General features: G+C 46.9%; 1 protein-coding gene across 7 annotated transcripts in view; it reads right to left on the reverse strand.

Annotated features, from left to right (window-relative positions):
- The window catches only part of ZNF335 (zinc finger protein 335), a 167,056-nt gene that overhangs the window by 119,504 nt on the left and 20,618 nt on the right, over window positions 1-26,934 (reverse strand). For all 7 annotated transcript variants that reach the window (XM_068115359.2, XM_068115361.2, XM_068115355.2 and 4 more), the window contains 5 exons: window positions 20,336-20,476; window positions 19,519-19,668; window positions 7,834-8,062; window positions 7,572-7,749; window positions 5,825-5,937 (listed from right to left, as the gene is read on the reverse strand). In XM_068115359.2, coding sequence (XP_067971460.2) covers window positions 5,825-5,937; window positions 7,572-7,749; window positions 7,834-8,062; window positions 19,519-19,668; window positions 20,336-20,476 — 811 coding nt within the window. The remainder of the gene's footprint in view (window positions 1-5,824; window positions 5,938-7,571; window positions 7,750-7,833; window positions 8,063-19,518; window positions 19,669-20,335; window positions 20,477-26,934) is intronic.

Here is a 26,934-nt window from a genome sequence, read left to right on the forward strand (position 1 = left end):
CGATGGAATAATATTTACTGATATGAACAGTGATGTGGTTTTTTTATTGACATTCTAAAAATACTGTTTAGATTTTGATTATTTGCATGTGATATTTAACGGATGTTTATATAAATCGCGCCTCCAAATTGGAGCCCCGCCCTTAGGGCGGGTACCGTTGCTCGTCATATATAATGGCGATACAACAATTTTTACCGCTTTGCTTTGAAGAATGGGAATGAAGGGGGAGGAGCGTGTTAATATGTCTGGTTGAAGGCTTTGGGTGGTGAGGGGGCTTGAAGCCAGATTTTAATCTTGCAGCCGCCATGTTGGTGCTCACCGTCACTGCGATGCGAAGCGAAAGACGCCTCAGAGCTGTCACATTCACAATCGCTATGTCGTATGTACTGCCGATACGTGTTTCCTTCATTGTAAAAACTACCAAATCAACAGTTAAAAGGATTTTGAGCTGATAGGTGTTACGGCCCTGGCAAGATCGATGGAGACAGCGATCTGTTAGCGTATACACCGCCAAAATAGCTATGTTGAATTCTCTCATGTAGAGATTAAACGTCGTTTGAACTTTGGCCGAGGTCATTATTTACTTTTAATGATGTTTACATACAAATGATGTTTAATGATGTTTATATTGGTTTTGGGTCGTCCTTTCCGCATATCTCATGGGATTGTGAGTTGGGGAGATGGCCGTGATGGCGGGGAGGGGTTTGAAATTCTCTCAAGCAGGGATTCAACCCATGTCCTTACAAAAGGTCTTTGTCCGAGGTCACCGAGTCCGATCGGTGCAGCCGTGCAGCGATCGGTGCAGCCGTTTGTGCGGCACCCGGGAAAACAACATCGTCACAATGAAAACATCGTCACAATGAACGTTATGCGAACGCGAATGTTATACGGGAGTCCAAACCTGAGAATGCTGAAGACCAAAGCTGAAATGGGAAAAATTAAATAGCCCATTTTACTCCTGGAGATCCCAGGGTTACCCACCCAAAATATCGTTGCGATCGGTTCAGCAGTTTTTGCGGTACCTTCGAACGGACAGACAGATGGACGGACATTTGGTGAATTATAGTAAGACTAGCGGGGTCACCCGTGGGAATCCCACGGGCATGGATGTGTGTGACATTTCGACATATTGAGTTATATGCTGCACATTCATTTTTACAAAATGGTTACTGGCAAGTCATCAGATCCAGAAATGGTGTGATGAACACAATTTATTTATTTCACATAATATGTGACCCCTCACTCCTCTCCACCTGACACTCTCCTGCCTCCACCTGACACTCTCCTGTCTCCACCTGACACTCTCCTCTCTCCACCCAGCACTCCTCTCCTCTCCAAACCCTCACATCCCTCTCCTTTCCAATCCCTCACCTCTCCAATCCCTCACACTCCTCTCCTCTCCAATCCTTCACACGCCTCTCCAATCGCACCTCACACTCCTCTCCAATCGCGCCTCACACTCCTCTCCAATCGCGCCTCACACTCCTCTCCAATCGTGCCTCACACTCCTCTCCAATCGTGCCTCACACTCCCCTCCAATCACTCCTCTCCAATCGTGCCTCACACTCCTCTCCAATCGCGCCTCACACTCCTCTCCAATCATGCCTCACACTCCTCTCCAATCGCGCCTCACAATCCTCTCCAATCGCGCCTCACTCGCCTCTCCAATCGGCTTTCCCCGTCTCGTTTCTCTCCTTTTTCTCCTGTCTCGTTCTTTTTCTTGCTCCAAATCGGCCCGTCGGAATCGGAAATCGGCCCGTCTCGCCCGTCGGCCCGTCGGAATCGGAAATCGGCCCGTCTTGCTTTTGTGCTTGTGCGTAAATAAATTGTGTTCATGACACCATTTCTGGTGTTGGGCTAGCGGCTAGGGTGCCGGCTTAGGATCCTGGGTTCGAATCTCGGTCGATCGCCGAATTAATGCCAGGGGGGTTGACTCAGCTTGTCATCCTTCCGAGGTCGGCTAATTGAGTACCAGTTCACTGGTAATTCCCTGTTTGTCGTTGAAGGCGGCAAAAAGGGTTGGCGTCAGGAAGGGCATCCGGCCGTAAAACATTGCTTCAAAAAGGGGACAAAAAAACAACAACTACCACGGTCCCCGAAAAGGCAAACCCCCGCTTTGCGGGGAAAAATGGCCTCTAAACGGTGGTTTTTACACCATTTCTGGATCTGATGACTTGCCAGTAACCATTTTGTAAAAATGAATGTGCAGCATCTAACTCAATATGTCGAAATGTCACACACATCCATGCCCGAGGGATTCCCACGGGTGACCCCGCAAGTTTGCATTGACGTTCGTCGATGGACTCGTTCTCCCGTCTCATTCGTTTTCTGGCTGCATCCTGTTCAAGTCTGCATTGACGTTCGACGACGGACTCGTTCGCCCTTCTCATTCGTTTTCTTGCTGCATCCTGTTCAGGGCTGCGTTCTTCATCCATTTTGGAAATGGAAATTTCCACGCACCGCATGAATTGTCACGATCCTCAATAGGAAGTGTCTCATAAATTATCAAATGACAAATGGCAAGTAAATTACATTGTGAAAATTTAATATTTCAAATAGACCTATTTAAAGTGTATGCGCAAATAACTAATAAATAAAAAAACGAAGAAATATGTCTCGGTAATTTCCTGAACTCGGTAATTTCTCGGTAATTTTACTTCCGGCTAAAAATGTTGAATGAAATAAAAACGAAGAAATATATGTCCTTTTGTGACGACTGTCATCAAAGGTAAACGGTGAATTCACTCGGTTTATTCGGTTCGGCTCGGTTTAAAGAAAAAGCGATAATGTCGAAATGTTGACGTCTGTGTCATGTTGGGCGGTGTATGATACTTGTTGGCTGTTGGGCGGTGATATGGTGTATTTTTAAAAATATATCTCTGCGTTTTCCCGCGTTGCTGACACCGAGTCTAAAACCATGATGGTGAGTTATATTGGAGATAAAGGCGTGAGAGAGACTCAATGGCCTTGAAGTTACAGGCATTTGAGAATTCATTTCGTTCTATAAACGGCAACTTTCATCGGATTTTCTTCTCGTTTTTTTCCAACCGAGTCTAAAACTATGTTAGCGACTGTGAAAAATGAAATGATATATCGAATTTAAAATAGATATCGACACATTGCCGTCGGTGTCATGTTGGGCGGTGTATGATACACCATGACGCGATTTTAAAAAATATATCTCTGCATTTTCCCGCGTGTGTGGAATGTTTGTGGAAAATTAAAGATTTCAAATAAACCTATTTAAAGTGTATGCGCACATAACTAATAAAAAAAACGAAGAAATATCTCTCGGTAATTTCCTGAAACATATTTTACTTCCGGCTAATATGTTGAATGAAATAAAAACGAAGAAATATATGTCGGCATCATTGTTGACGTTTTTGTGACGACTATCATCAAACGAAATAGTAATATATCATAACGGAAAAGCAAAAGCGAATTTTTAATATATATCGACACATTGCCGGCGGTGTCATGTTGGGCGGTGTATGATACATCATGACGCGATTTTAAAAAATATATCTCTGCATTTTCCCGCGTGTGTGGATTGTTCTCAATTATTGCTGACACCGAGTCTAAAAGTAAAACCATCGATAAAAATGAAATCATATGGTGAGTTAGATTGGAGATAAAGGCGTGAGAGAGACTCAATGGCCTTGAAGTTACAGGCCTTTGAGAATTCATTTCGTTCTATAAACGGCAACTTTCATCGGATTTTCTTCCCGTTTTTTTTCAACCGAGTCTAAAACTATGTTAGCGACTGTGAAAAATGAAATGATTAATCGAATTTGATTTGAAATAAAACTGGGGGAGAGCAAGACACCACGGGCCTACAAAACAGGACTCAAAGCTATGCGAGTTAATAAAATGGTGGATATTTGTTTATAGCCACTCCCAGAATGGGTGGAGCTATGGGTGGAGCTACTCTGCAAACCGAGTAAGCCACACCCCGGACAGACACCCAACAGATAGACAGACAGACAGACAGACAGAATCATCTACGGCTATTATAATATAGATAAAGGAATCCTACAACATTGCACTAACACACCAGCAGGTTGGATGTGAAAATTGTTTCAATGGGCTCCACATGTAATGTCACAACATGTTTACCGCACAGAATGCTATACAGCCAGGGTAAATCATTTCCAATATGGCGAACGTTAGACTTGTTGCAGCGAGAGAGCGATGGTGCTATTTTAACGTGTTCTTTGATTGCCAACAACCAGCCGGATTTTTTAATATGGCGGACGTTAGACTTGTTGGAGCGAGATAGTGATGGTGATATTTTAATGTGCTCTTTGATTGCCAACAAGCAGCCGGATTTTCAATATGGTGGACGTTGGACTTGTTTGAGCGAGAGAGCGATGGTGCTATTTTAACGTGTTCTTTGATTGCCAACAACCAGCCGGATTATCTGTGCAGATGATTGTGAATGAAACCTACAGAAAAACCTGTGTGGTTTGGTTGCCTCACTTCTGAACCTTACAAATGTTGTTATTGTTGTTGGTGTCATCATTGTCATCGGCATTGGTGTTGTTAATAGTCAATCCTAACAATTTCCAATTTCTTGGAAAAATAATCGCCGTCATCGTTACTCCCTCGATAAGACGACGATATCAAGGCACGTTCTTATCGACGGACTTTTGAGATGGCCGATGAGGCAGAGATTTAATACATGGTGGTAGATGTGGCCAGCGGTTCCTGGTGAGGATTGGGGAGGGGGTGAGTGAGGAAGAAAAAGAGCCATTCCTTTCGTGTATTCAGACGCATCACTCTGCCGGGCAGTTTTTGCTTGGCTATGGGGCACAATCCTGTACGGCTTGCCATAGGATACTCAAATTACATAGGCTCATCACTCTGCCGGGCATACATAGGCTCATTGCTCTCATTAAGCTGGTACTCATCTTGCTGACTTTGGAACGATGACAATGATGCTGAGTAAACCCACCTGGTGTTATTTTGACGGCACAACAGTGGTTCAAACTCAAAACCCTGATATCTTAAGCCAGGCACCTTAACCGTTAATCCAGCACAAGGCTTTTGGGGGGAAGAAGATTTTCCTCATATTGGGATTCTGTTCACACCCTTTTCAGCTTTGAAAGCAAAGTGATTCACCTTGAAAAGGGCAACACCTTGCTGGATAATCCGGTGTCACTTTGATCTGTTTCTGGTCTTTTCCTTGTAATATTCGTTGTCAATGTGATCGCCTTGGGATACACTTTCAGGGTGTCTTAACAACATCTTCTCAGGTCACCAGGGCACCTCAGGTCACGGCAGCAGCCCCGGTCATCACGGCACAGTGGGCCATAACTGAGTTGGGAATATAAGACCTGCTTTGGCAGTCACGTGTCAGTCATTCGTAGGCCGTGACTAGTCCATTGGTGTTGACATTTTATGATCATTTCCTCGATGCTAGTGTACCTCACAGAGATAAGTGATTTTTGTTCATCGATCTTCCCATTTGGAAAATAATAATTCGGTTCGATATCAAAAGTTGTCACTGTAAAATGAAAACACGTGCCAGATATCCCAGTGGGATTATATGGATCATAGAATATTACGGCTTTTTTACAAGGAATTTACGTCTGTATTTGATTTTACCAACGGAAACACTGCATGACGTCACGCAGGGCAAGGCCAATTTAAATGCAAATTCCACAATTGTTCATTTAAAATATCCTCTCCTTTTCCATTCATAATTCATACCATTCTGGGCATTCCCCTCGTACACCTTGCTCTTTATGATCACTCACCACTTCCAATCGAACTAAAATCACCAGCAATCTCATGCTCACCCAAACTCCCCAGGCTTCCTCACCGATCCTTGCTGTGCACTGCGGCATGGCGAAACACGTCTTTGCGGTACACACTCGTGTAACTGCACTCTTCACACTTGTGTGGCTTCACACCTTCGTGATTGTACATGTGCTCCTGCAACAGACACAAAAAAAAAATGGCTCCATTCAACAGACTTCAAAATCGCTCACGTGAGGCATTATGGAAGCTCTGAGGCGAGGCACGTTTAGGCATGTCCACAAGGACGGGACCAAAAACAGAGTCATTAACAATACAGCACCTTCAAAATGACGTACGAATGCTAAACAAGGCCTTTCATGCATGCGCTGTGTACGTGTTTTCAGTGACTCGGCTCTGTTCGTCAGAAACTTTTAACCCGCCAATGCAAGTGCAAAATCTGGAACTAAACTAGTGTTTGCAACATAATTTTCAGCATTTATACGAAAGAGTGGCAGTTTCAAAATGCTTAACCATAATTCTTCAATTCCTGGATGAAAATCGGACTCACGGAAAATCCCTGGGAGAGTCTGAGAGGTGTGGATATATCCTATAATTTCCTGTTAGTGCAAGCAAGCGGCAGCATCGGATATGTATAAAAACAAACGCACGCACGCACACACACACACACACACACACACACACACACACACACACACACACACACACACACACACACACACACACACACACACACACACACACGCGCACACGGGCTCCGTTCCACCTTCTGAAACCCACATATGTAGATGACAACCAACAACACATGCACACGCTTCTCCTTTTACCAGTAAATGCAAAAATCTGGTGCAATTTCTCTTGTAGCCCGGAACCAAACAAAAATATTTATGACGGGCCTCACAGCCCATACAGCATCCAATCCCCCATGTGACTTACAGTAAAAATCATTTTAAACCTCTCCTGTACATGCCCAATCCCTGTGTGTACCCCGGTTTAGAATAGGTACACCGTATCCCTGCGCATCGTAAGAGGCGACTAAGGGTTGGCGCCAGGAAGGGCATCCGGCCATAAAAACATTGCCTCAAACAGGGAACCATGATCGTTATGGGGCCCGCAAGGCTAACCCCTGCTCTAGCGGGGAAAATGGCCTTAAAACGATCATTCATTCATTTTTCATTCATTCCTGTACATGCACAACCCCCGAGATATGCCCTTCACATCGGTGTTCAGAAAAGGTTCCCGTTTGGCGAGAAAGAGAAATAGGTGTTTCGTTGTGCAGAGGCACAGGCCTTTCCTTTCTCTCAGGTACTTTTGCAAGTATTTTCGGCTTCTTTCAGAAACTTTGTGAGCTGCTTTAAGTAACAATTATTATCTACAGCACACAATATACTTAATGATGCCCTGAACACCGCCAATTCCTGGAGTTTCTGTGCATGCTCGCCGAACATTCTGGGGTGGAATATGTCATTTTGCAAGTGCCGTATTAGTGGAGATTTGATGATTTAAAACCAGTCATCACGTGCGCATGAGAGGAGTTTTTAAAAGTGTATACTTCCAAATGTTCATCAGTCAAAAGGTTTGCACATTGTTGTAAAGTTCATGTGATCTTGTACTCAAGACAATCTCAAATCGCTAACACGAAGTTCAATATCAACTTGTTGAAAATGAAATGCACAACATGAGTGATCAGGGTTATCAAGTGAGCATATATAGGAGCATCCATTATCTAAAAACAAGTCCTTTTGGATCACCTCATGGAGCCAACGTGTTCCTGCAGGTGCACAGACAATTCCGTGAGGATGTCCCCATACCTTCAAAGAAGACCACCGTCGGCAGTGGTATGGACATTGAAGGCAGCGGAAGTGTTCAGGGTGCACTGTGTCATGAGATTCCACGTGGAAATGAAGGTCATCGGCAGAAAGGAAGCGAGAGCCGCATATTCGGCAAAAGTATGGTCGGGATGAAGGTCTGCTAGAACGGTAGGAGTACCTGCATGGGTATGAGTACGAGTGATGGGTTAGCACCGCTTCAAATGGCAACGCTAGACACGCCAATCCGTGCTCTTACATTTACCTGTTTAAGTATCTTCTGAAACCCCTCCGCTGGAAACGCTTTGTAGGCTGTGGCACCTTACGTGATGATGCAGACACGTCAACACTGCTTCCCAATGACTCCGATTGGCCATTTACTCCCTCGACTCCACCCTCATCAGCATGCTGCAGGTCCAGGTCCAGAGGAATGAAGACCTCCCCGGGACTTGCGGGATTGGCGGAACTTTCTGAGCCACCCATCACTTTCTCTGCTGCATAAGAATATCAAGCCGAGTCCGACAAGCAAATGGTTATAAGAATGTGGACACAGAGGCATGGAATTAACTAGAATGGACAAATATAAAAGACAGATAGAAATGAGAGAGAGAGGGGAGAGAAGAGATCTCTCCATAATTACCAAACACCTCTTCTTGTTGATAAACAGCACAATGCTGTGGGATAGCATCATTGGCTGAGGGTACGGATGTGCTGCTAATGGCCTCCTGTTGGTTAGGGTAGCAATTTGGAATTTGTTTATGGTGCTGGCGATAGCTCACATACTCTTTACAGAGGACACCATGGGATCTAACGTCCATAAACGAAAGCTGGCAGACAGGATGTCCAGTTTAACATCCATCCAAGGGATGGCACATGCGTTGACGACTAACCCAGCCGGTGAAACAACGGAATGACATTTAATAGCCGGGTCGGGATTCAAACCCAGGCTAGACAGCTTAAAGGTGAGTGTGTGTACCTCTAAGGCCATTCCGCCAGCATATTACCAAAAACAACAACTTCCATCAAGAAGCGTGCAAGCTCAGCATTTGAAGCATCAGGTTTGGACACCGTTCCTCTGTTGATAAACACCCTTTAATAATAAAACAAGGTTTACAAAGAAATACATGCATTGTAACAACACAAAACATATACAGTGCCCTCCATAAGTGTTGGAAGAGTGAAGTCAAGTTTGTTATTATTGCTAAATACTCAAGAGATTTGGATTTGAGATCAAAAAATGAACATGAGGCAAGACCACAAAAGGTCAGATTTTAGTTATTGGTATTTTATGTTTTACCATCGTAGAACAATAGCACTTTTATGTTCAGTTCCCACATTTTAGGTCAGTATAAGTGGCCAAAGTAAGTTAAAGTAGTATAATAGTTAGTATTTGTTTGCACATCCCTTGCATACAATAACTGCATCGAGCATGTGACCCAATGACATCACCAAACTGTTGGTATCTTCCTTTGAGATGCTTTGCTTAGCCTTCACTGCAGCCATTTTCAGTTGTTTGTTTTGGGGGTTTCTGACTTTAGTTTATTCTTCAGCAAGTGAAATTCATGCTCCATTGGATTTAAATCAGGAGATCAACTTGTCCAGTCTAAAACCTTCCACTTTCCCCCTCTGATGACCTCCTTGGCTGTGTTGGTAGTATGTTTTGAGTTGTTGTTGGTGAAGCATCCTCCAATGAAATTGGAGGCATTTTCTTGTACATAGGCAGACAAAATGCTTCTGTACACTTCCGATTTCATTCTGCTGCTGCCATCATTAGTTACATCATCAAAAAAGATGAGTGAGCCAGTTGCAGAGGTAGCCATGCAAGCCCAAGGCCATGCCACAACCTCCACCGTACTTCATAGATGAGGTAGTGTGCTTTTGATCATATGCAGTTCCTTCCTTTCTCCACACTTCTGCCTTTCCATCGCTTTGGTAAAGGTTTATCTTGGTCTCATTTGTCCATAAAACTTTGTCTCTACCGGCTCACCTCTCTACTTCTGGGCAAATTCTAATCTGGCCTTTCTATTTTTAAAGGTTTGCATTTTGCGGTGCAGCTTTTGTAATTCTGCCGTCGATGTCTTCTTTGAACGGAAGATTGCGGCACATTCACACCTGCACTCTGGAGATTGTTGGTGACATCACTAACAGTTGTTTTTGGGTTTTTCTTCACAATGAATGAATGAATGATCGTTTTAAGGCCATTTTACCCGCGAGAGCAGGGGTTAGCCTTGCGGGCCCCATGACAATCATGGTTCCCTGTTTGAGGCAATGTTTTTATGGCCGGATGCCCTCCCTGACGCCAAACAGTTTTTGGGTTTTTCTTCACAGCTCTGATAATTTTTCTTTCAACAACTGCAGTTGTTTTCCTTGGCTGACCTGGCCGTTGTCTATTGCTAAGTAGTTTAGTAGTTTCGTTCATTTTTAAGATATTCAAAATTGTTGCATTTGCTATTCCCAATTTTTGTGCTTTTGTTCTATTTGAATTCTTCTGTTATTTCAGCTTCCAAATTGCTTGTTTTTGTTCAATGTACAGTTTTCTAGTCTTCATGTTGGTTTTTGCCTCTTGACTCCAAAGGCAAAAGCAAAGGCTAAAACAAGACGAGATGTTCACAGCTCTTTTATGCCTGAATAATCAGTGCAACAAGAAACAGAACACACCTGTCAGTCATTTGTTCCAATATTTATACTTACTTAAAATGGGGGGGAATGAACATACAAAGTGGTGCTATTGTTCTACAATGGTAAACATATGAACATAGAAATACCAATAAATAAAAGCTGACCTTGAGTACAACAACACAACATGCATTTTAAGGCCATTTTCCCTGCAAGAGCGGGGGTTAGCCTTGCGGTCCCCCGTCAGCCGTCAAGCCGTCTGACGGCTAATGCCGTCAGATAACCGAGAAGGAGGTTGAGGAAGCGATGAAAGCAATGAAGAGTGGAAAAGCGGGAGGGCCGACGGGAGTTGTGGGAGATATGTTGAAGGCAGCGGGAAATTGGGGTGTGAAGAGAATGACAGAGATCTGCAATCTGGTGGTGAAAGAAGGCCGCATTCCAGTGGATTGGGAACTGAGTACCCTCGTCCCTCTATACAAGGGGAAAGGTGACCCTCTGGACTGTGGCTCGTATCGAGCGATAAAGTTATTGGAGCATGGAATGAAGGTATTGGAAAGGGTGTTGGAGAGGAGGATAAGGAAGAAAGTGAAGATTGACGAAATACAGTTTGGATTGATGCCAGGAAGAGGAACGACAGACGCGCTTTTTATTGTGAGGTAGTTGCAGGAGAAGTACATGGAGAAGAGGAAGAAGTTGTTTCTTGGGTTTGTTGATCTGGAGAAAGCATTCGATAGGGTTCCACGTGAAGTCGTGACATGGGCATTGAGGAAGTTAGGAGTGGAGGAATGGCTGATCAGAGTAGTGATGGCAATGTACAAAAGAGCGCGCACAGCTGTAAGGACGAAGGACGGGAACAGTGGTGAGTTTGAGGTGAAGGTGGGAGTGCATCAGGGGTCGGTATTAAGTCCACTACTATTTGTAGCTGTGTTGGAGGTGCTGGCTCGGAACGTAAAGGAGGGTTTACCGTGGGAGTTGTTGTATGCAGATGATCTGGTGTTGATTGCAGAAAGTATGGATGGACTGAAGGAGAAGATGAACAAGTGGAAGGAATGTATGGAGAAAAAAGGTCTGAAGGTGAATATCGGAAAAATGAAGGTGATGGCAAGTGGTAAAGCATGTGGTGAGGTGGAATGAACTGGGAAGTGGCCGTGGGTTGTGTGCAGGAAGGGTGTCGTAGTGAATTCCATTCAATGTACAATGTGCGCTGAATGGGTTCATCAAAAATGTAGTGGTTTGAGAGGGTCATGAACCAGTGTGGCAGCTACATTCAAATGTAAGGTGTGCACAGAGGGAGCTGCAGATGGAGGAAATGTTGAGTTGGATCTTGGAGACGGCGTGAAGCTGGAAGGTGTGAAAACATTTTGCTACCTCGGAGACATGCTGAATGGAGAAGGTGGATCAGACTTGGCAACGGTTGCTGGAGTGAGATGTGCATGGAAGAAGTTTCGGGAACTGAGTGGCGTGCTGATGATGAGGGGAGTGTCGTTGAAGCTGAAGGGAAAGGTGTATGCTGCATGTGAGAAGTGTCATGATTTATGGGAGCGAGACATGGGTAATGAACGTAGAGCAGCAACGAAGGTTGGAAAGGGTGGAAATGCAAATGGTTCGACGGATGTGCGGAGTATCGTTGAGAGAGAGGAAGACAAATGATGAATTGCGAAAGATGATGGGAATAGAGCCTGTGATTGATGCTGTGAAGAGGCACAGGTTGAGATGGTTTAGTCATGTGTTGAGGAAGGATGAAAGTGACTGGTTGAGAAGAGTGATGGAAATGAATGTAGAAGGAAGTAGAGGACGGGGAAGACCGAGAAAGACTTGGCTAAAGATGGTGGAAGAAGAAATGCGGGCAAGGGGGTTAACAAGGAGAGATGCAGAAAATAGGGCAAAATGGAGAAGATTGTCATGGGGACCGCAAGGCTAACCCCCGCTCTAGTCGGGAAAATGGCCTTTAAAATGCATGTTGTTGTTGTTGTTGTTGTTGTATCAGCCCACGGGTCCTAAAATCCTGTTCTTCCGCTCTTTCACTCCCTCTCTCTGTTCTCTTCACCCTCTCTTTTGCTCAAGGTCAACTGCCATCTGCTTGGAAATCAGCCAACATCACCGCTTTACACAAAAAGGTGCAAAAACAGATCCTAGCAACTACAGACCAATCAGCCTTTTTTTTTTTTTTTTTTTTTTTTTTTTTGTATACAATATCGAGGCTCGTGAAAGAGCGAACATTAATCACATGAACACACAGAAAGACAAACCGACACATAAAACATATAACATAGGGAGCGGTAGACAAGATGGGGAGAGAGGGGGAAGGACACAAACACAACATTTGAGAGCAGGGACCGAGAGACATGGAGACATCGAGAGATCTGAGAGAGGGCGAGGGCTTTGGGGGGGGGGGCGTGGGAAGGGGGCAGTGGGAGAGGTATAAAACATATGGACACTGCCAGGACTTCCAGGAAAGAAGTTGGAATTTCAAACAAGGTGGATCTGGGGTGAATTAGCGGGGGTAAAAAAGATCAAGGTTTTGGATGGGGGAAGATAAGAGATGGTGGTGAACAGCTGTTTTAAAGACCTGGAGGGAGGAGTGGGATTGAAGGGAGTGAGGGAGTTTGTTCCAGAGGCGGGAGAAAAGAGGAATGAAAGAGTGAAGGTGAGCGGAGAGCCGAGATTTCGGCAGTTTAACCATCAGAGGGTTGCTGGCAGATCTTGTGCGACCTGTAGGAATATTTGGGGGACAGAGCACAGAGAGAGCTGGGGGTGCAAGGCCGGAGAGGAGTCGGTAGAAGACAGAAAGACCACCTACCTGCCTGCGGTGAGTGAGTGAAAGGCCCTCAGAGATAGCTTCATCGCGGGAGATTCCAATAATTCTGAAAGCTTTGGTTTCAACAGCGTGAAGCCGAGCTAGGTGTGAGGCAGGAGCACCGGCCCATAGGGGAGAACAGTATTCCATTGAGCTGCGGATGAAAGCCTTGTATGTGGTGAGGAGCTCAGGTGTGCCGAGGAAGGACTTCGCACGACGGAGGATGCCCAGTCGGCGACTGGCTTTGGAGGCCAGCTTGGAAATGTGGTTTTCCCAAGAAAGATCATGGCAGATAGTGAGACCCAAAATCTTGAGCGACAGAACTTCTTGGAGAGGATTGTTGAGAAAGTAGATGGGAGGGTTGTCCAGTCGATCTTTTCGGAGAGACATAGTAAGAGTGTGAGATTTGTCAGGATTGAAAGACATGTTCCACTTGTTTGACCGGTCTGTGATTTTGTCCAGGTCTTCAGAGAGTGAGGAGGCAGCAGACTGCCGATCTGAGGGAAGAGGAATGGAGCGGCAGAGAGTGGAGTCATCAGCAAAGAGATAGAGAGGATTTTCGAGAGAGTCAGAGAGATCATTGATGAAGACCAGAAAAAGCACGGGGCCCAGAACACTGCCTTGGGGAACTCCAGCCTGAACAGGAAGAGGAGATGAGAGAAACCCATTCAGGGCCACACGTTGACGACGACTAGAGAGGAAGTCCGCCAGCCATGCGTGGAGATTTCCATGGATACCAAAGGAGGAGAGTTTGGTGAGCAGAGCGGGGTGCCAGACCGTGTCGAAGGCACGTGATATGTCGAGGGAGACAGCTCTAATTTCCTGTTTGGCATTGAGGACCTCCATCCATTGTTGAGACAGCAGAAGCAGCATGTCCAGAGTAGAGTGACCTGGTCTGAAACCAAATTGATGATCAGAGATCAAGCCATTGGAGAAGAGGAAAGATTTCATATCAGAAGCAATGATGGATTCCATGACTTTGCTGATAATTGGGAGAAGGCTGATTGGTCTGTAGTTGCTAGGATCTGTTTTTGCACCTTTTTTGTGCAAAGCGGTGATGTTGGCTGATTTCCAAGCAGATGGCAGTTGACCTTGAGCAAAAGAGAGGGTGAAGAGAACAGAGAGAGGGTGAGATAGAGCAGCAGAGCAGGATTTTAGGACCCGTGGGCTGATGCCGTCGGGTCCAGTTGCAGAATCAGAGTCGAGGGTTGACAGAAACTTTTCCACCTTGTCAGGAGGAAAGGACACGGAGTCCAGGAGCAGCAGGGTACGACTGGGTATGGTGGGTACAGAGAGGGATGGGTTTGGGACACAAGATTTAGAGGCAAACACAGAGTTGAGGCATTCAGCTTTTTCATGTGCGGAGTCAGCTGTGTAGCCGTTTGAGGTAAGGGAGGGGATGGAGGGGGAACAAACACCAGAAACGGATTTGACCAGACGCCACCAGGATTTGGAAGAGGGAGACAGATAAGAGAGTTCGGTCTTGAGAACGGAGAGATATTGTTTCCTGGCTCTCCTGAGGGTGGACACACACTTGTTTCGGGCTTTGTGAAAGGAAATGAGATTTCCTTCCGTTGGATTTGCTTTCCAGGAGACGAAGGCAAGTTGTTTCTGGGCAACAGCCTCACCACAAGATTCCGTGTACCATGGACGGGAGGAAGGGTATGACAACTGAAGACGAGATGGGATAAATCTGTGCATGAGAGAGAGCAATTTACTTTGGAAGAATTCCCAGGATGAGTTGATGTCAGAGGTGGTAGAGATGGGATACCAGTCCAGATGATTGATGGCTGCTTGAAGACCGTGCCAGTTGGCCTGAGTGAAATGCCAGACTCGTCGACGCTGAGCAGGCTCCCTGAGGATGGTCAGAGAGATGTCCACTTTAACAAGGACATGATCAGATGATCCGATCGGAGCAGAAGAAGAGCAGCAGACATTTTCAGGGAAGTTAGTCATAACCAAGTCCAGAAGAGAAGATGTTCCGTTGACTGAGATCCGGGTCGGGAAATTGACAGATTGTGTCAGTCCCAGTGAGTCGCAGAAGTCCTTTGCTGAGGAGCCATGGCTGGTGAGAGAGGTACCCACACCCAGCCAACTGGCATGATGACAGTTGAAATCACCACATATGAGGAAGAGAGAGTTGGGATGAGTAGATAGAAGTTGGTCCATATCATCAGACAGCGAGATGTAGATGGAGTCATCACTGTTTGGTGGACGGTACAACACACATATGAACAAGAGGTGGGAGCGAAGGGGAAGCCGTAGCCAGAGGTATTCCTGGGGGTGAGGTGGAGAGAGTGCAGTGCAGGGCGAGTGAGGAAGAGAGTTTTTGATAAAGATAGCAACCCCGCCTCCAGGACGAGGCTCAGGTCTATCATACCGGAGGAGGGAGTAGCCCGGGAGAGATACTATGGAATCAGAGACATCATAAAGGAGGAAAGTTTCTGTTAAGCAGATCACGTCTGGTTTGACAGAAGCAACCTGTATGGAGAGATCAGTTAAGTTTGAACGAAGGCCCCGGATGTTTGAGGTCCATACCGTTAATGAAGAGGAAGGGGGAGCATCAGATACAGAACAGGGGGGAGGAGGGGTAGGGTAAGATGTGGAAGAGGTGGAAGAGATAGGGAGAGCTGTTGAAGGTGTGTCAGAGATTTCAGAATAGCTCGGAGAAAGGGAAGGATGGGGCGGACAAAAGGTTTGATGGTGATTGGGTGAGCCACAATGAGGTGTTATTTGAGGAGGGGGAAGAGCGAGGCAGAAGGTTGGGGGAGATGGAGGTGAGAGTTTGAAGGGGGAAGAAGCGGGGAGGACGCTTTGAGGAGGGGGAGTGAGCGGGGGGAAATTGAGAAGCAATGAGGGTGGGGAGATTTGAAGGGGAGGGGTGAGGGGGGAGTTTGGGAGGGAAGGGACAAGGGGAGGGATTTGAAAGGGATGGGATATGGGGGAGATTTGGAGGGGAGGGGTGAGGCAGGAGTCTAGGAGGGGAGGGGCGAGGGGGCGTCTTGGCGGGGAGGGGTGAGGGAGTAGTTTAGGAGGGAGGGGGCAAGGGGGGAGATTTGAAAGGGATGGGTGATGGGGAAGATTTGGAGGGGAGGGGTGATGGGGAAGATTTGGAGGGGAGGGGTTATGGGGAAGATTTGGAGGGGAGGGGTGAGATTGGATTTTTGAAAGTGTACGATTTATGGGAAACGAACATTTATTGCAAAATGAGTTTCTTGTGACCTTCGAGTTAAAAATACGTTTAAGGACGCTCGATGGAGGATGGAGTGCAGGAGAGTTTAGGGAATGTAGAACAAAGGCACTATAGGAGATGGATATTTTTTTTGGGATGAATTGATTTGGTGAGCAAGTCGAAAGCAGCCTTTTAAAGAAGAAGAAGAAAAAGGTGTTATAAAATATGACGGAATACATAACTTGAGGGGAAAGTGTAAACATTGAAGGTTAATGAGTGAAAACTATCTGGGGAAATGGGGGAGAAACACGTGGTCGAAGAACGAACGAACGAATAAGAATGAATAAACGAATGAGAACAGAGAAGGAAATGTTTTTTTTTTTTGTTTGTTTTTTTTTGAGTTGAGATTTACACAAGGAAGTAGGCTATGGGTGAAAAGACTTGGAATACAGAGAACGAAAGTTATTGGATCACAAACGACGGACCACTGAGAGAAAAACAAAGCCTCAAGGTTGTACAGTGCACACTGTACAAGGCCTTGCTCGCGACACGACAAACAGACGATCAATTTATGAAAGATAAACACCGAGAAACAACCAAAGTTGCACACAATAACTTCACACACCGAAAGATAAATACAGTTTCGACAAAATACAATTGTGAACAGACTTAACTTCGAAAAACGTGGAGACCGTGTGGAGCTTCGAAAATCCCTGCCGCCGTCTCCAAGATCTCGCCTTCTCCCAATTATCAGCAAAGTCATGGAATCCATCATTGCTTCGGATATGAAATCTTTCCTCTTCTCCAATGGCTTGATCTCTGATCATCAATTTGGTTTCAGACCAGGTCACTCTACTCTGGACATGCTGCTTCTGCTGTCTCAACAATGGATGGAGGTCCTCAATGCCAAACAGGAAATTAGAGCTGTCTCCCTCGACATATCACGTGCCTTCGATACGGTCTGGCACCCCGCTCTGCTCACCAAACTCTCCTCCTTTGGTATCCATGGAAATCTCCACGCATGGCTGGCAGACTTCCTCTCTAGTCGTCGTCAACGTGTGGCCCTGAATGGGTTTCTCTCATCTCCTCTTCCTGTTCAGGCTGGAGTTCCCCAAGGCAGTGTTCTGGGCCCTGTGCTTTTTCTGGTCTTCATCAATGATCTCTCTGACTCTCTTGAAAATCCTCTCTATCTCTTTGCTGATGACTGCACTCTCTGCCGCTCCATTCCTCATCCCTCAGATCGGCAGTCTGCAGCCTCCTCACTCTCTGCAGACCTGGACAAAATCACAGACTGGGCAAACAAGTGGAACATGTCTTTCAATCCTGACAAATCTCACACTCTTACGATGTCTCTCCGAAAAAACCGACTGGACAACCCTCCCATCTACTTTCTGAATAATCCTCTCCAAGAAGTTCTGTCACTCAAGCTTTTGGGTCTCACTATCTGCCATGATCTTTCCTGGGAAAACCACATTTCCAAGCTGGCCTCCAAAGCCAGTCGCCGACTGGGCATCCTCCGTCGTGCGAAGTCCTTCCTTGGCACACCTGAGCTCCTCACCACATACAAGGCTTTCATCCGCAGCTCAATGGAGTACTGCTCTCCCCTCTGGGCTGGTGCTCCTGCCTCACACCTAGCTCGTCTTCACGCTGTTGAAACCAAGGCGTTCAGAATCATTGGAATCTCCCGCGATGACGCTATCTCCGAGGGCCTTTCACTTACTCACCGCAGGCAGGTTGGTGGTCTTTCCGTCTTCTATCGACTCCTCTCCGGCCTTGCTCCCCCAGCTCTCTCTGGGCTCTGTCCCCCAAATATTCCTGCAGGTCGCACAAGATCTGCCTGCAACCCTCTTATGGTTAAACTGCCAAAATCAAGACTCTCTGCTCACCTTCACACCTTCATTCCTCTTTTCTCCCGCCTCTGGAACAAACTCCCTCACTCTCTTCAATCCCACTCCTCCCTCCAGGTCTTTAAAACTGCTGTTCTCCACCATCTCTTATCTTCCCCAATCCAAAACCTTGATCTTTTCGACCCCTGCTAATTTCACCCCAAATCCACTTTTTTGAGGTGCCGACTTCTTTCCTGGAAGTCCTTGGTGTCCTTGCGTTTTATGCCTATCCTGCCTCCCCCCAGGCCTTCTCCCTCCCACACATCTCCCGATGTCCCTGCTCTCAAATGTTGTGTTTGTGTGCTTCCTCCCCTTCTCTCCCCATCTTGTCGATCGCTCCCCTTTTTATATACTTTGTTTGCTCGTTTGTTTGATTTGTTTGTTTGATTAATGTTAGCTCTTTCACGAGCCTCGACTCTGTATACAAAAAAAAAAAAAAAAATAATCTCTGCCGGTCCTAAAACTGGGTTACTCTCGATGTTGCCATCCCATTCATTCTCTGCATTCAACAGTATTTCCATACATCTCTTCCATCTTCCTTTAATTCCATCTGGGTCCACAACAATTTGTCCCACTTCATCCTTCAAGCAACTCACCCCCATCACATCACACCTCTCTTTCGCTATCTGCTTTGCAATCCTGAATACAGCTCTCTGACCCTCTTACAAATCCAAGCCTTCTCCGAACATTTTCCTACATGCCACCTGCACCTTTGCTACCTCTTTCTTTGCAGCCTTCTTGGCTGCCTTATAACTTTCATGCTCTGCCTTTTCTGCCCCCGTGCCCTTCGCCTTCTGCCACTGCTTGAACTTCTTCCTCTTCTCGTCAATCTTCTTTCCAACTTCATCATCCCACCACCATGTTTCCGAGTGCCTCGGTGGTCCTTTTGTCCATCCACATACCTCACCAACGGCTCCCAACAGACTATCTTTCATTGACATCCAACCACTTTCAAGCTCAACCACATCATCCTCTACCATACTCAGCCTCTCTTTTAATGCCTCCCTCACTGTCACCTCTTTCAACCTCCACACCGACATTCTCGGTTGGTACTTCACCCGCCGAGCTCTTCTTACCTTGAGTATGTCGCAATAATAACAAATTTGACTTCACTGTTCCAATACGTATGGAGGGCACTGTACTTTAGGCCCGAAGAACAAAGTACACCAGAAAGCGTATCCAAGCAATACACAAGCACCTTGAACCCAACGTGAACATACACCATCTTCCAAGCAATGTTTGTCATTATTTTCTGCATTCAGGTGTCACCAGCAAGGTAAAAACCAGATTAAAATGTGGACCTTACAAGGTATCTTGTGTATTGTTTGACTTGCCATGAGGCGTTACCAGGAAGCAAAGTAAACTAGGGGCTCTATTTGCACAAGCTAGCACATCAGTAAAGTTACAATTTTAACTAAAGTTGGATTGACCAATGAATAGAAAGAGGAATCCGTTGGACAAAACCATAGATCATCATACCAAGTGGTGCTCGGTCTGAGGATAGAGGGTACTTCCGAGGTCGGCCAGGCCTCCGTCGCACTCTGTCCGCAGGAGAGCAATGTGATGCATTTGGTTTGCAGGCCATTCGTCCATGCACTCCATCCTGTGCCGGATTGTAGTCGCTATCCTCTATTCATGGAGTGGCAGGTATTGCAGGCACAAAGGTTATGGTCATGACTCGACCTTATTGGTTAACCGGTGTCAGCTGATGTATGTAAATCAACTTTTTAGAGACGAACATAAGAAACAAAATTGGCCACATTAAGGCCTACCCTTACAAATGGCTGCAGTAACATTTGCTGTAATCACAGCCCAGACACATGCGGCACAAAATCCACAAGGTGTAGTATGATGATGTATTAAATGATATTATTGAATTCAGTTGTTAACGTTTCATGAAACTGGGGCAGAGATATCAGCACAAGTTGATGAATGCATGTTTCAGGTCGAGACGGACGATTGTGATGGCCATGGAAGAAACTCGAACCATTCGAATAGATTCATGGTTCTCTCAAATAATGATTCGTTTATACATTGACCAAAGCTCATGGGGAATGTTTACACATGAAAAAAACAACAACAAAAAAAACGTTTATACAAGGATATTATGGGTGGAATTATTACCTTTTTCATGTTCTGCTCGCACACTTTTATAATAATGCCCTCAGGATCACATGTCACATCATATGATCAATATAATTTCCATCTTTAGTTTAGGAAAATGGTAAAAGTGAATGGGTGGACAAGTCTAATCGGAGAGATCAGACAACTGCACGTACAACACGAGAAAACCTACCATCATGGTCGTCAATAGCTCCAGCATCAACAATGTCGTCGTCATTGTCCTCAAGAATGGTGTCCATGGTAGTGGGAGGATGCTCTCTTGAGGATGAACCATTGGGAGGCCTACCACGTCCTCTCTTTTTGTTTTGACTTCCTGAGCACAGAGTGGGAAAAGGAGAGGATGAAGAAGAGGAAGAACCACCTTTAGAGGCCATTTTCCCCCGCTGAGCAGGGGTTGGCTTTTTTTGGGCACCGTGGTCCCCTTTTTGAAGCAATGTTTTATGGCTCGATGCCCTTCCTGCCACCAACCCTGTTAGTCACCCCTTGCGACACACAGGGAATTACCAGTGAACTGGTACTCAATTTGCCGACCTCGGAAGGATGACAGCTGAGTCAACCCCCCTGGTGTTAATTCAGCTATCGACCGGGATTCGAACCCAGGATCCGAGGATCCCAAGCCGGCACCCAAACCACTAAGCCAACGAACCCAGGATCCTCGGATCCCAAGCCGGCACCCTAACCACTAAGCCAACACCAGGCTTGGGAAAAGGAGAGGGTGATGTTGAAAGTGCGTCTGTTGCAATGACGTGACAAGAACCAAAGCCGCGTGTGCACCAGAGGACCTCAAAATAAGTTGCAGCCGGTCAAACATGCTCGGTATGGTACGTACATATACGTCCGATCAGTTCAGGTACAGTGCCGAAACAAAGACTCAAAACATTACCTGGTCAGGTTACAATAGATGAATATACAGGGTGTCCCATAAGTCTGGAGCCATATGGCAAAATAAGTGATTCGTGATTTCTTTCGTTTAAGAATGATTTTTCATGAATTTTTCGTTTCTTGCAGGTGTCCATGACGTCGCTAAGTCAGGAAGAACACATCCAGGTAATCCTGCTCATAGGAAATCAGTCATAGGGAGGTCGCTGAGGAATTCAACAGATTGCATCCGGACCACGCGCTGATTACACACAGCTGTGTCGGCAAACTGGTAGAAAAGTTCAGGGAAACGGGATCCATTGGAGATAAACTTCATCGTGGACCTCCGAGGACATCCACCGACGACCACACAGCCACTACCATCCTCAATCATTTCACGAAAAGCCCCAAAAGGTCTCTTCGGCAGTTGTCCACTGAGACAGGAGTGTTGAAAAGCAGTATCCACCGCATTCTTCAAGCACACAAATGTCATCCTTACAAACTTCAAATCCTGCAAAAATTAAGTGAAGATGATCTGGACTGACGGATGGAATTTTGCGAATGGGCTAAGGAACATTGTACTCAAAATTCCGATTTCCCATCCACCATCCTGTTCAGTGATTAGGCTGCTTTTTACGCAAATGGTGAGGTTAACCGACAGAACGCCCACTACTCGTCGCAAGACAACCCTCACTGGTTTACTACTTCAAAGGAACAAGGTTCCGCTCGTGTGAAGGTGTGGTGTGCCATTTGGAAAGACCACATCATAGGCCCCTTCTTTTTTGATGGCACAGTCACAGGAGACGCCTACTTGCGTAGGCCCAACGAGGAAGCATTCCCCAGTGTCTTGAACACAGATGGGAATTTCCCAAGATGGTTTCAGCAGGATGGCGCTCCTGCCAATTACAGCATCTGCATAAGAGAGTGGCTGAACCGGCAATTCCCTGGTCAATGGATAGGACGTCGAGGACCTGTGGAGTGGCCGGCGAGGAGCCTCGGGACACATTAAACACATTCTGCAAATACAAGACGTTTTCATAATTTTGCCCTATGGTTCCAGACTTATGGGACACCCTGTACATCTAGACCACGTGTTCTTGAAACAATCCGAGGATGGGGCCTTTAAGCATAGTCGGCGTAACAATGTCAAAGAAAGCATGCCTGGCATAGATAGTTATCAAGTTTCATTGTTCCTCAAACTCTGCATGCAAGACGCATGAACTCGAATAACTGACATCAAGTTTTCATTAAAGTAAGAAATACGTTTATTTTTGTCTCATTTGTAATAAACTACCTTTATACTCCACAATGGAAGGACACGGTCTCGATAATCGAGTGGAGTAGGTAGTGCACATTCATTGTATTATAACACTAGCGAGGATGATCGATTGTTGTTTTTAAAAATCTTCATGCTCAGTAAACAGAGTGAGGAAGGTGGAAAGAACAAAGAGCGGCCTTTGACTTCGGAGATACATTACATGGGGAGAATGCGTCCAATGAGAGAACGAGAATGTTCAAATTGTAAAAACAAAAAATCAATTCAACGTTTCTTTGCTCTTTACCATCCAAAATGACGATATTTGAAGGCAATGGTATGAATTGTGAAGAAACGAAAACAGGTGTAAATTGGCAAACGAAGACAGGTGTAAAACAAGGTTGGATTGTCAGGAACGTGACAGTTAAGGTTATGTATTGCATGCATGTTCATTTGAACAGCGTAACCAATCCCAATTCAAGGTTATGCCTCGAATTTCCAATTGGTTATGCCAATTCAAGGTATATCCAACCCCTTCACTCTGGGAGACAACACCTGGTTGCACCTCAGTGTGGTTATGCAAGTCACCCGTTCCGGGTTGTCTAGCCGCTAGGGTGAGAGCAAAGAATCAAATGTAACCTTACATCCACACCCTTATTATACACACCCTTACATCCACACCCTTCATTACATCTACACCCTTATCCCTTACATCCACACCCTTCACCCTTACCCCTTACATCCACACCCTTCACCATTACCCCTTACATCCACACCCTTCACCATTACATCCACACCCTTCACCCTTACCCCTTACATCCACGCCCTTCACCCTTACCCTTTACATCCACGCCCTTCACCCTTACCCCTGACATCCACGCCCTTCACCCTTACATCCATGCCCTTCACCCTTACATCCACGCCCTTCACCCTTACATCCACGCCCTTCACCCTTACATCCACGCCCTTCACCCTTACATCCACGCCCTTCACCCTTACATCCACGCCCTTACCCCTTACATCCACACCCTTCACCCTTACCCCTTACATCCCCACCCTTCACCCTTACCCCTTACATCCCCACCCTTCACCCTTACCCCTTACATCCACGCCCTTCACCCTTACCCTTTACATCCACGCCCTTCACCCTTACCCCTTACATCCACGCCCTTCACCCTCACATCCACGCCCCTTCACCCTCACATCCACGCCCTTCACCCTCACATCGACGCCCTTCACCCTCACATCCACGCCCTTCACCCTCACATCCACGCCCTTCACCCTCACATCGACGCCCTTCACCCTCACATCCACGCCCTTCACCCTCACATCCACGCCCTTCACCCTCACATCCACGCCCTTCACCCTCACATCCACGCCCTTCACCCTCACATCCACGCCCTTCACCCTCACATCCACGCCCTTCACCCTCACATCCAGGCCCTGCACCCTCACATCCACGCCCTTCACCCTCACATCCATGCCCTTCACCTTACATCCATGCCCTTCAGCCTCACATCCACATCCATCACCCTTATATCCACGCCCTTCACCCTTATATCCACGCCCTTCACCCTTATATCCACGCCGTTAACCCTTACATCCACGCCCTTCACCCTTACATCCACGCCCTTCACCCTTACATCCACGCCCTTCACCCTTACATCCACGCCCTTCACCCTTACATCCACGCCCTTCACCCTTACATCCACGCCCTTCACCCTTACATCCACGCCCTTCACCCTTACATCCACGCCCTTCACCCTTACATCCACGCCCTTCACCCTTACATCCACGCCCTTCACCCTTACATCCACGCCCTTCACCCTTACATCCACGCCCTTCACCCTTACATCCACGCCCTTCACCCTTACATCCACGCCCTTCACCCTTACATCCACGCCCTTCACCCTTACATCCACGCCCTGCACCCTTACATCCACGCCCTGCACCCTTACATCCACGCCCTGCACCCTTACATCCACGCCCTGCACCCTTACATCCACGCCCTGCACCCTTACATCCACGCCCTGCACCCTTACATCCACGCCCTGCACCCTTACATCCACGCCCTGCACCCTTACATCCACGCCCTGCACCCTTACATCCACGCCCTTCACCCTTACATCCACGCCCTTCACCCTTACATCCACGCCCTTCACCCTTACATCCACGCCCTTCACCCTTACATCCACGCCCTTCACCCTTACATCCACGCCCTTCACCCTTACATCCACGCCCTTCACCCTTACATCCACGCCCTTCACCCTTACATCCACGCCCTTCACCCTTACATCCACGCCCTTCACCCTTACATCCACGCCCTTCACCCTTACATCCACGCCCTTCACCCTTACATCCACGCCCTTCACCCTTACATCCACGCCCTTCACCCTTACATCCACGCCCTGCACCCTTACATCCACGCCCTGCACCCTTACATCCACGCCCTTCACCCTTACATCCACGCCCTTCACCCTTACATCCACGCCCTTCACCCTTACATCCACGCCCTTCACCCTTACATCCACGCCCTTCACCCTTACATCCACGCCCTTCACCCTTACATCCACGCCCTTCACCCTTACATCCACGCCCTTCACCCTTACATCCACGCCCTTCACCCTTACATCCACGCCCTTAATAATAATAATAATAATGCATTTATTTTATATAGCGCTTTTCAGGAAGCCCAAAGACGCTTTGACAGAGTGCAAAACATAACGCATAGCAAAACATAAAGACAATTGCAAAAAAAGAAGAATCAATAGGGAAATATTCAAAGCACAAAGGAGGGAGAAGGAGAGGAGATAGTCAGGGGTTAGATGCTGTGGGTTAAATGTTGAATGCAGTGTTGAACAGGTGGGTCTTGAGTGATGTTTTGAATGTGGTGAGTGAGGAGGAGTCTCTGATGGTGTGAGGTAGCGAGTTCCAGAGGGTGGGAGCAGCGATGGAGAAGGCCCTGTCCCCCCAGGATCTAAATTTGGTCCGGATGGGGGGGGTCAGGAGGTTGGTACCAGCAGAGCGGAGGTTGCGGGTGGGAGTGTGTCTGGAGAGGAGGTCAGCCAGGTAGGATGGGGCCAGGTTATGGAGGGCTTTGTAGGTCAAGAGGAGGATTTTGTACTGGATTCTCTGGGAGATGGGGAGCCAGTGAAGCTTGTAAAGGACGGGGGTGATGTGGTCACGGGTCCGGGAATGGGTGAGTAGACGGGCAGCGGAGTTCTGAATGTATTGGAGTTTATTGGTGATTGTTGAGGGTGAACCATAAAGGAGGCTATTGCAGTAGTCCAGACGGGAAGTGATGAAGGCGTGGATGAGGGTTTCTGCAGCCACAGAGGAGAGGGATGGACGGAGACGGGCGATGTTTTTCAGGTGGAAGAAGGCTGTCTTTGTGATCTGTTTAGTGTATTTGTCGAAGGAGAGGGTTTGGTCAAAGATGATGCCAAGATTCCGGATGTGAGGGGAGGTGGACACTGGGAAACCGTCGATGTTGAGGGCAAAGTTATGGGTGGACTTGGTGAGCGTTTTTGGGCCAATGATGATTATTTCAGATTTATCACAGTTAAGTTTGAGGAAGTTGATTTGAAGCCAGGATTTTATTTCAGTGATGCAGTTTGTCAGGATAGAGTGGGTGGCGGTGGAGATGGACTTGGTGGAGATGAAAAGCTGGATGTCATCGGCGAAGCAGTGGAATTGGAGACCATGACGGCGGATTAAGTGACCGAGGGGGGACAGGTAAAGGATAAAGAGGAGGGGGCCAAGAACTGAACCTTGGGGGACACCTTGGGGGAGGGGAGCAGTGGGGGATTTGCAGTTATTGATGGAGATGAACTGACGTCTGTCAGAGAGGTATGATTTAATCCAAGAGAGGGCAGTGCCGGTAATGTTAAAGGTGGTTTCAAGTCGGGTGAGGAGGATGGTGTGATCGATGGTGTCAAAGGCAGCGCTGAGGTCGAGGAGGATGAGAATGTTGAGGTTGCCAGCATCAGAGGAGAGGAGAAGGTCGTTGGTGATTTTGAGGAGAGCAGTTTCAGTACTGTGGTTGGACCGGAATCCGGATTGGAATGTTTCATACAGGTTATTGGCAGAGAGGTGATGCTTGAGTTGAGTGGCTACAGCGCGTTCCAAAACCTTTGACAGAAAGGGTAGGTTGGAGATGGGTCTGAAGTTATTTAGGGTGTCAGGGTTTAGTCCAGGTTTTTTCAGAATGGGGGTAACAGCAGCAATTTTGAGGGATGGTGGGACGATGCCTGTAGACAGGGAGGAGTTTATTGTTGCAATGATAAGTGGAGAAAGAGCAGGAAGGGAGGCCTTGACAAAGCTGGAGGGGATGGGGTCAAGAGTGCAGGTGGCAGTTTTCATTCCGATGAGGAGTTCAGAGAGGTCAGTAGGGGAGACTGGGGAGAATTGAGACAGGGGATGGCAGGATAAGGGGGGGCAGGTGGTTTGAGGGGGAGCGGGTGCGGCGGTGGTCAAGCTGTTGTAGATGTTTTCAATTTTGCGTTGGAAGAATGAAAGGAAGGAGATGCAGTTGTCTATTGTGAATGACTGGGTGGTGGTGTTCAGGGGGCTGAGGAGTTTGTTTATTGTAGAGAAGAGTGCTTTTGGGTTTCCGGAGCCAGAGTGGATAATTTGAGAGTAGTAGGCGGAGCGGGCGC

Source organism: Myxine glutinosa, chromosome 5 (assembly GCF_964187855.1).
Source record: "Myxine glutinosa chromosome 5, kmMyxGlut1.1, whole genome shotgun sequence".
Taxonomy (NCBI): domain Eukaryota; kingdom Metazoa; phylum Chordata; class Myxini; order Myxiniformes; family Myxinidae; genus Myxine; species Myxine glutinosa.